This window comes from Aplidium turbinatum, chromosome 17 (assembly GCF_918807975.1).
Source record: "Aplidium turbinatum chromosome 17, kaAplTurb1.1, whole genome shotgun sequence".
NCBI classification, from domain to species: domain Eukaryota; kingdom Metazoa; phylum Chordata; class Ascidiacea; order Aplousobranchia; family Polyclinidae; genus Aplidium; species Aplidium turbinatum.
In genome coordinates, this window is record NC_137488.1 from 5214536 (window position 1) to 5225125 (window position 10590).

The 10590-nt window shown below is 37.0% G+C and overlaps 1 protein-coding gene across 1 annotated transcript; it reads left to right on the top strand.

Annotated features, from left to right (window-relative positions):
- The first annotated feature begins 423 nt into the window (after positions 1 to 423).
- Positions 424 to 6719, top strand: LOC145786688 (arylsulfatase-like). The gene is made up of 9 exons (XM_082598401.1): positions 424 to 631; positions 1008 to 1068; positions 1406 to 1598; positions 2022 to 2192; positions 2738 to 2850; positions 4365 to 4584; positions 4832 to 4996; positions 5259 to 5399; positions 5731 to 6719. Exons 1-9 carry the CDS (start codon positions 555 to 557, stop codon positions 6228 to 6230), a joined length of 1641 nt encoding a protein of 546 aa, XP_082454527.1. The 5' UTR covers positions 424 to 554; the 3' UTR covers positions 6231 to 6719.
- The last annotated feature ends 3871 nt before the right edge of the window (positions 6720 to 10590 follow it).

Genomic DNA, 10590 nt, shown 5'->3' on the forward strand with positions numbered 1-10590 from the left:
ACACATCGGTTTGCAACTTAAATGTAAAGAGTAGCCTAACATTTGTAATTACAGTACTTACGCCAAGAGGATTTACAAAAAGTTTGTGTGAAAATCTGAATTAAAACACATGATCTTTATAGGAGTGCAAATTTTTATACTTTAATATCAACTTTTGCTGTCAAATACAAAAAAAATATTTTTAATGTTAGCATTTGGTAATAATTTTAATGTGGTGATAGATATCATCTCAGGATATGTAGTCCAAAATAGTGACATTAATTTAAACATTTAGTGGAATATTATTTTGCAAGATACAGATCTAAAGTATGGTTATCAGCCTGCAGCTATATGAGATTGTTGCAACGCTTGCAATTAGCTGCCATTGAAAGCATATCATTTGTGTTATATTATACCGTAAAGTGTTTTAAGTTTTGACAGCAATAGCCTGAATATTTTATGGTTTCTTAACCGTGGTTGAGCTTTAACTCGGAAAACTGTAATAACAAGCAACGTATCTGCATCAATATTTGCAACATTCCAGTTTTGAAAACTTATGCTTGTCAAGAGACAAGATGAAGTGGAAAGATGATTTGGTTTTTGTGGGCTTGATTGTCACAATTTTGATTCAAACGAGTTTGTCAGATGAAAAGTAAGTTGGGTATTGTAATCCAATGCTTTACATAACAAAAATCTTCTATAAACTTTTAGCTGGATGAGAAAAAAACTATTTTGCAGTCTCACAATGGCTAGTAATAAATTTATCTAATGTTCTTATCTCAATTCATGTTTTCATGCACATTTTAAAGACGTCTATCACTAAGTCTTGACTTAAACATAATACGGTAATGTTTATTTCATTTTGAAACAAAAGGTTTGCCTTGGTTGTATTTCGAATTTGAAAATTTTACTTTCATTGGAAATTTAGCCTTTCAGTGAAAAGTTTTCCTTTGTTTGAAAACAAAGCAAGTTCCTGTGTATTATGACCTGCACGAGCTACAAATTGCAATTTTATATTTGTACTGCAGGATTCGTCACCGTCGATGGTCTCTAAACAATTTAAAAAAGAGTTTGGGAAACAATGGAAACGTAAGAAGAATTCCTTGATATAGAGATCTTCTTTATTTCTTTTACTTTTTAACAAATCGCAAAGGGGAAAGTAGTGTAAACTAATTTATGTGCCAAACGAAATATCTCGACAAAACCGTTGTTAAAACTTCAAGCATTTCTTAATAATTTGCATGATCTAACGTAAATTGATTGTGTGCTAACCTCTAGCGCACTCGCTTACTTTTGCGCTAAGTGTTGGTTTCAGACTTATGGTAATAAATGTCATTTTTGCCGAATACTGACGTCAGGATACGACCGTTGTTAATTCAACAACAGGGTATATAATTGAGAGACAAATTTTACAAATAATCTTCAGGGACAAGGAAACAGACCTCCCAACATCATTTTGTTCCTGGCTGATGATACAGCATACGGTGACCTCCAGTCGTATGGACATCCCACTCAAGAGTTCGGTGGCATTGACAGGATGGTAAAGGAAGGAATGAAGTTTAGCCAATGGTATTCTCCGTCTTCTGCATGTTCGCCTAGTCGTTTGGCCACTCTTACAGGTAAAAATAAACACTGTCATTCCCCACAAAGCTTGGCGTGATGCAATGAGCTATAAGACTGTTTTTGCATGTTGTTAATAAACAAAATATGCTTAATATTAAACTTTAATTCTTATATAGCAAGTTTGGTTCTATTAGGCTTATTATCAAAAGTGGCATAAATTAGTTAAAGTAAAATAAACTTCAAAGTTTACTATAGATGTTTAGAGTTGTCTTTCAAGTGTAGCCTACAGTATTTTAATAATGTCAGCAACTGTAAAAGTATGGTGAACTGTTTATCAAAGACAAAAATATGTACAGGTTATTTAGGAGCATGATAAGATTTGCATCAGTGTATATTTCCTGTGTAATTTAAAGTAAGGCAACTCAGATGCTGATTATTGTTCCATGCTATGCTGATCACACGAAGTGCCCTTTCTGCAGGTCGTTATCCTATTCGAAGTGGATATTTTTTTTCGGAAACGCCTACCACTCTCACTCCTCCTGTGTTCTTGCCTAGCTCTCCAGGAGGAATCAACAGGAGTGAGATAACAATCGCGGAAAAGGTCAAGGAGTTCGGTTACGTCACAGGAATGGTTGGAAAATGGCATTTAGGTATAAGAAATTAAGATTGTGTTTTCCAGAAAAAGAAAAAGTTTGCAAGAAAAACAACCAAATAAAATCTCCCTTGTGCTTCTGGGGACTGAAATATTTAACCATCAACTTTATTCCCAATCAACATGTTTCTAGAGGATAAAAACTTTAACCTATAGTTGCCTGAAATGTTAGGAAATGTGATTCTGACACAACCTTCACAATTGCCTTATTTTACTCTGCTTTGTATACCGTAAACCACCAAAGATTGTTGACCTAAAGTTTCGTTTGCAGTGCCTGCTTTATCAGGTTAGGCTTACTTTGTAAGAAGAGTTAATTTTAAACGGTTTGTGTAACTACTTGCTTCAAAGTATAATTATGGTTTATTTTTTATCACGTTTGGCGTAGCTGAAGATTACGACAAAAGTTTAATAATTATTTTAAAAATGTTTTTGACGATAAATGTTTTAATAACCTGCATATCAAAAGGCAGCCTGTCTGCTTCGGATGTGTAAAAAAAGCTAAGCTATGCAACGATAAAATTTAAGTGAAACTGACATTTCCAGGAATCAATAAAGAAACAAACACTGACGGATTTCATCTTCCGAAAAATCACGGCTTCGATTATGTGGGAACTAATTTGCCACTTTCTGCCATTAATTTATGCAATGGTGACGTTGTAAGTAAACCAGGCCACCTATATTAGGGTATCAAGATGTCGTGTAGGTTTACTTTATTAAAACTTTTTAAATTATTTTTTGATTGTTCTTATTGTTTAGCAGTTTTTTTATGTTGTAAAAATTTTTAGTCAATGTTTACTATGTTGCTATAGTAAATTTCTACATTTTTTTTGTACAAATAAGGCTTCTTAGCATCTTCAGAGTAAACTATTAAAGGTTAACTTTTCATACGGGATGCTTCTGTGAATCCAATCTATCACGTCTCCCATTTGTAACAGAATAGAAGATGGCGTATAATTCAGAGAGTCAAAGTGATGTAGCCTAGTTGTGACAGCTGTATGCGTTAGACATGAACTTTAATAGAAATGTGGACTCATGTTTAAGAGAGGAAATATCACATTCGATCTTCTCAAAATCATAAAATTATGTTACAAGTTTGCTTATTTTACCATTTTCTGAATTTTTAGATTTAGCTTCATTGAAAAATAAAAAATAATCAGCAGTAAGCTATAGTCAGAAAAGTGAATAGTAGAGTGAGTTTTGTATTGTACTTTAATAGAATATGTATTCAGATTGCGTTTTAAATACTGTAGCTATTTTTGTAAGCATCATAAAATTGTAATAAAAGTAATTTATAGGTTATAGATTACAAGGATCGTCGAAAATTAATTTTATAAGCCTATTGGTTGCTTTGAAAGTTTATGCTCAGACTGAGAAAGCCCCTTTATGGAGATTGCATACTCATCAGGGTCGATTACCGAGATTGACAGAGTGAAGCTATCCGATTGTTGTTGTCTGAAAATTAGTTCAATCACTTGGTGCCGCTGAGTGGATAGTATTCCTTAACATGCGTTGTTCAAGCGCACACCCTGAGAGCCGAACCAGCGCCGCTTGATCTTGACACTTTTTCGTGTACAAAGTCGGTGCTTAACCAAAAAGCTATCAAAGTGCCAAAGGTCAATGCGTTTAAAACATTAAGAAATTTTTAATCAGCACCAACATAACAACGTGAGATAGAGAATTGGAAAAATGAAACTCAGCATTGACGATCTTGCAGCCTTCCTTTTCGCGTTAAAAATTCCGTTCTCTAGCTTAACAAATCTTTGGGGGCAGTGAAAAAATCTTAGATTACATGACACCTTGTGTTAAAGCATTGCTAACAAGCAATAATATTTTGGGGGGACATTCAGGAGGAATGTAAAAATAGCAAGCAATGATAAGTTGTTGAATAAAATTGATATTGAATCAAATTAAAAAGATCCCCCCCCCCAATGATTGCATCTTGGTCACTATAGTCTTCAATAAACCACACAACATAAGTTTATTAAAGACACCCAATTTATCATTGATTTATTATCGTGACGTCAGATATCCATTAAAGCGATGTCTCGGTCCCAACGCCATCAAAGTCGTAGGTTAGGTCACTGAACACAGTTAGCAACTAGGCATGACTCAGCAAAGTTGCATGTCATTGCAAAGCCACAATAACATCTGATAATAATACTTCTTGCAGTTTCCTGTTGATGTTATGAAGAACTTCTGCTTCCTTTACAACGATGACCAAATCGTACAGCAGCCAATCAATTTCACAACACTCACAGACAAAATGGTGGATGATGCGAAAGGTTTCATCACTGAAAACAAGCAAAACAAATTCTTTTTTTATTTCTCTTTTTCCCAAACTCACAGACCTATGTTTTGTGCACCAAGATTTTGTGGAAGTTCTAAGAGAGGTGAAGTTGAATGTAGAAAACTACACAATTAGTTTTGATTAACCAGAATACAAATCGACTTTAATATCTATTACAAATAGTAGGACCAGGCTTTAATTGGCGGTGTTGATAAATAGCTATGTTGTGAATTTGTTTCAATTTAGTAAGTTACAAAAATGAAAAGGCTTTCATGAGAAACTGAACGAAGCATTTCTTTCTTTCCTTGTTGGTGATGTTGATAGCATTAACTGATTTTTTTTTCAAACAGGTGAATATGGCGACAATGTCAATGAAATGGCTTCAGCTGTTTCAACTATTCTTGATCATCTTGAAGATCTTAACATAGATCGCAATACTCTTGTTCTCTTTTTATCTGACAATGGAGGCATTGTTGATTTGTGCCCTGCCGGGGGTGAAAATGGACCCTTCAGAGGTAAAATTAAATAGAGTTTTTAGTCAAAAAACAAAAAGTTATAGGCTAACTTCAATCGTCAAAGTGGTAAATAATTTTCAGTTAAAAGCGACCAAATTTTTGAGATATCAATTTGATTTGAAACGATGAGCCAGTATGGAAATCTCAAACAATTCGAAACTGAGAACAATTTTTGTCTGTGTATTAAATTGTTGCAAAAACAAACAGTTATTGTAATTTACTTCAAAAATTTTCAGTATGTTTTCCTTCATTATGTTTCCAGGGAGTAAAGGAACAACTTTTGAGGGTGGATTTCGTGTTCCTGCAGTAGCTTGGTGGCCGCAAGCTATTCCAGCAGGAACTGTGAGCACATCTGTGATCAGTTCCATGGATTTATTCCCAACATTTGTCAATCTACTGTCAGGTATGCAGTAAGACATTGAAGCATAGCCTAGCACTTTGTTGACACCATTTCACTTTACAACTTTTGAACTTTAGATTAATGTAATTTGTTGTGAGTTTATTTACTGTACATCTAGTTTTCAAACAAAGCTTTTAATTTAATTGTAGAATAACCACATTTTGTATCAACAAAGAACTTAGAATAGCGGCAATTGTCTGAAAATTTTCAAAGTTTTTGTTTTTGTTTTCAAATTATTGAGATGTTGGTGATGTGAGTTATCAGCTTTGTTCAATGAAGAAGAATGCAAAAAGTTGACAAATATTTGTGGATGTAATGAATGGCATGTTTATAGGCAACGACGAGCCATCAGAATATGCTGGAGTAGATGGAAAGCCCATTGAAGACATTCTTCAATGCGCTCCTCGATACAATCCTCCACCAGCAAACCCCACAAACTCCCCTCGGATTCTTTTCCACTATTGCAACGAAATACTTTTTGCTTTGCGCTATGGAGACATCAAAGTCCATTACTTCACCAAAGAAGTTCCACAGGTGCCTCCTGATGACTGCTTGAATCAGCCGATCCCTGATCTTGCTGCTCGAGGAGATTGCACGTCTTTTGTTTTCGAACAGAATCCTCCTCTGATGTTCAATCTTGCTAGCGATCCCGCAGAATTAGTTGCTTTAGATGCCAACACGCCTGAAAACCAAGCTATACTGGCCACCATAAATCAACTCGTCGCGGACCATCAAGCATCGATAGTTCCAGTTCCACCTCTGCTACTGCCAGCCCAACCTGAACTAACTCCTTGCTGCAACCCTCCTACCTGCGTATGCGATTACGACGTGTAGTTTCTGATCTAAGTGCTGCACTTTCACATTTTATTTTTTATTTTTATCTTGAGCCTGCTTGTAAATAGATTGACTTATGAACCAATAATGGATGAAATGTAGGCTATTGCCTATTGCTTATTAAAGTAAACATAAAAATAAACTTTATTACTTGTGTTAACCTACCAAGGTTTAACTTCTGTATCAACCTGCAGCACAATGCAAGGTAGCCTACTTTTGTAATTTAATTGTGAATTGAAAGTTAATTTTAGCCTCCATTTTCAATTTATTTTTGAAAATAGCTTTATAGTTATATTTTACAGAAATAGTTTTCTACGTAACTTCCTCCGTGAAGGACTGCAAACTCATTTAGAATAATAATTACTACTTTAGTTAATAACAATAACACGTAAAATTTCACATCATATCATCGCGCACTTGATATTAATTATTATTATAAATGGCCTGACTTCTTTCCTGGTGTTTGTTAAACTAAACTTTGAAATCAAGTTAGCGGAATTTGTAAGGATTACGAGATTTAAATTCGTTTAACTGTCCTGATTGGAACAAGACTTTATTTTGTTTTGCAAGATGTTCAGTCGGTAGATTTTGTGGAACATTCTTGTGGTTTTGTTGGAAACTAGCGCGAAACAGAGCTTATCCATTTTTGCTGACTCACTTCAGAATCACAAACCAGACCAGTAACATTGACTAGCGACATTGAGGTAGCCTCCTAATCAAAAATAATTTTTTGGCAACAAATGTTAAACGTTAGTTGTTGCCGGTATTAATTGTAGAGTAGAAAACGTTTGTAAAAACTATTGCTCCTATAGTGCCTTAGGCTACATGGAGCTGTGTCAAGGGAGCCGACCCCATCATCTCAGTGGGTCCATATATAATATAGCCTATACAGTACTTTTGCGCTTCAGTAACAAGCTGTTTACCCAGAGGTGGGCACCCGCTACTTTTAAAGTAGGGCGCTACCCGCTACCGCTACTTGGGCCAAAGTAGCGCGCGCTACCCGCTACCAATTTACAAAAGTAGCGCGCTACCCGCTACTGCTACTCAGGCCAAAGTAGCGCGCGCTACCGCTACTTCTTCCGCTACTTTTGTCTAAAATGACACTAGGAAACACTCACGTCCCTAGTGACAGCGTAAACGAATGTTATCATTCGTTTACGCTGTCATTTTAACGTCGTTATAGAAAACACATTCTAAGGGAAATTTATTGTTACGTATCTTTCAAAAACACGAGCATTTCAAAATGAGAGTCACTAAGTTCTGCCCGCTTTCGCTTAAGCACATCTTTTCCAACAGAGAAAAGTCTCTCCACCGCAGCACTGGAAGGAATGGGGGTGTTGTATTTAATGAACAGATGTTTTAACTCGGTATTCGAAAAGCTCAAGGACTTGCTCTTGTCCGAAAAAAAGGCGTCCACAATTGCTGCTTCCTTTTGCACCGACGTTTCACGGGATGGCGCCAACACTCTAAAAAATACATCCTCGGAGTCATGACTGGTGTTGGTGTCACTCTTCTCGATATCAACCTGGCTTGATGTCTCCCGCAACAGTCGAATTCCATCTGTCTTGACTTTTTCTCGCAGTGCGTCAGCATCATCCGTGGAAACGTATAGTGCAGAAATTGCAGCCACGACGTCTTGAAGGAGGGATGAAGACATGATGCCATAGCGCATTTCATGTTGTTGAGCACTTGTTGAATCGTTTCTTCACCCCTTCAAGGACTTTCACTTTCAACTCCTCACAGGTCACAAGATCACTGATCTCGGTCAACTTCTTCCTGCAAATTGTGATGGTTGGAAGCAAGACTCCGTAATATGCCTTGGACTCGCCCTGGAGAATGTTTAAAGCCTGGCAGATAGGCTTCATCACACGGAGATATTCGCCGAAGAATTTGACGTCAGCTAGAAAAAACCGAAACTTTGCAACCAAGCCGATTATATCGCTGCTTGACCACGCCAGTATTGCAAAAAAAAACAAGCATTTTTTTCAATTTAAATTAAAAAGTAGCGGGTAGCGGGAGTGCGACTGAAAAAAAGTAGCGCCTCTCCCGCTACCGCTACTTTGGAAAAAATTAGCCCCGCTACTGCATCCGCTACTCCAACTAAAAAGTAGCGCCGCTAGTAGCGCCGCTGCAAAAGTAGCACGCTACTGCCCGCCCACCTCTGTGTTTACCTTATTGCAATCAAAGGTCTAGATCAGACACTTTCATTCCGATCAAAGGTGTAGCTATGACTTAATAGATCTGTGTTTGCTATTAATTATATTTGTGTTGTTTTCTAAACTGGTCAGAAACAGGAAGTCTATTGAATCTTTCCATATCGGTGCAATGCAATTACACACAATATTATCATAGGTCTGCTTGCCGATGGAGGGCCAAAATGATTCTGGCCCATGACCAACAAAGGGTTTAGCACAGAACTGACCTTTCAGCTATGTCTCTGCAACCTACAAATCTAAGTTGTTTGGACGTGAAGATAAAGATTAACTTGCTTAGCAAAAGTAGCAATCAAAAAAGAGTTTTTGCATCTTCACCATGCACGCAATGGCACTTGCCTGTTGAGTGTGAGGTTGAGTAGAACTATACTATCCTTCCTTGTCAAATCTGTTATCATCTTCTATTTTCTTAAATATGCTTGGCTATATTAATTATCCATTATCACCATTATCCCATGAAAGCACATGATTTTACTCAGTGCTTCAACGTAATAGCATAGCCTCGAACAGACTTCTCCCAAATTTTGTCGTTGCAAATATACTTTCAAAACGCAACATCACTCACGATCTCTGAAGTGGTGTGTAGTCTAATACAGGGGTCGAGAACCTATTTTTACAAGAGAGCCATAAAAGTAAATTGTTTGAAAATGTATTTAATCGTCGTCGTTGTCGTGTGAGCGTCTGGGGCCGAGGGTCTATCCTTTTACTACCCCAGATTCACAATGTTCCCGGACTACACTGGAAGGCTACTAAAGAGCAGCCAGTCTTTGGTTTCATCATCCATGACACGCAGACCTTCCACTCCGTTAGGTGGCTTGAAGATGGAGCAGTCATTGATCATGTAGTCTGCGGTCTGTTCCTCGGCACCACATTCACTGGAGGAAGAATAGGCCATTCTCCATTGGTGCATGGTTGAGCGGAAAAACCCGACGCCCGTACGGAGACGGTTGAATGTTGACGGTTGAATGTATTTAATGTAGCCTACCTACAAGCAAACCTGATATTAATAGCCGCGTGATTTGTTTACAACTATCATTAAAGTTGTGTATTATGAAGATTAGAAGTTGCAATGAAAAGTTTATTAAAAACGATTGTAGAGCTTCAGCCGATGTTCAATAGATTTAGCCTAATTGTGAAAGTGGAAGTTATTGCCAATGGTAAAGTAGCTGTTGCAAGCCTAGTAGTTTTTATTCATTTTGAAATCGATGAAGATGTTTGTTGTTCAAGAATTTGATTTCTTTAGTGGTTGGAAGTGGTGAATCATTCGGCAGTTCAAACGTTCCATCTATCATCTCACAAGTAACACTAACAAAGTTTTTAATGACAATCAATTTTACGAGTGTACAGGTTATTGAGGCGAGCCGACTTTGAAGTTAGTAACACTATTTTAGCAAAATCCGAATGATTGTACATCCCCATAAGAATTGGTCAAAAAACATCTAACAGACTAAAATGAGTGGGCCTCTAATCCGTTGTGGGCCTTCCCCTCGGCCGGGAGTAGGCTACGGAGGGCGATTGACACGCCCTGCCTGCACCACAACATAGTCACGAAGATGGAGGAGACAACTGAGTATGCCACCCATCAGAACGTTTATGTAATGTAGGCTAAGCTATGCCATAAACTTTGAAAAACAATTAAATTATTTGCGCATGCGCAGGATACACAAAAATTTTCAATAGTGATGGGAGGTTAAAAATAAATTGCAATAAGGTACGTTAAACAGAACCATGGAAACCACTTTTTCTTCTGCAATAGGAACAAATCGGGAGAAAAGGTTAAAAATATAGGCTTGTAATTACAGTAGGCCTAGGCTATAGCCTACTCTCAAGTAAATGAGCTGTTTAGAAATTAGATAAACTATGTTGTAACTTCTAAGTTGTAAGCAAAACAAATCACACAAAATTGCCCTGTAATGATTTCTTTTAACAAAAACCATCGTGTAAGAAACTTTTATCAGTAACAAGTAGCCTATCATAGCTCACCATTTGTCAACAGTTTTACTTTAACCCTTTCCTTCCCACAGTTGCCTAACGGCAACATCAACTTTTGTGATGCTTTTCTCTCTTATCTGCTGTCATTCGGCAACATTGGGAAGATTAGATCACAAACTGAACTTAATTAAACTGCTTTGAGACTTTTGTTTCGC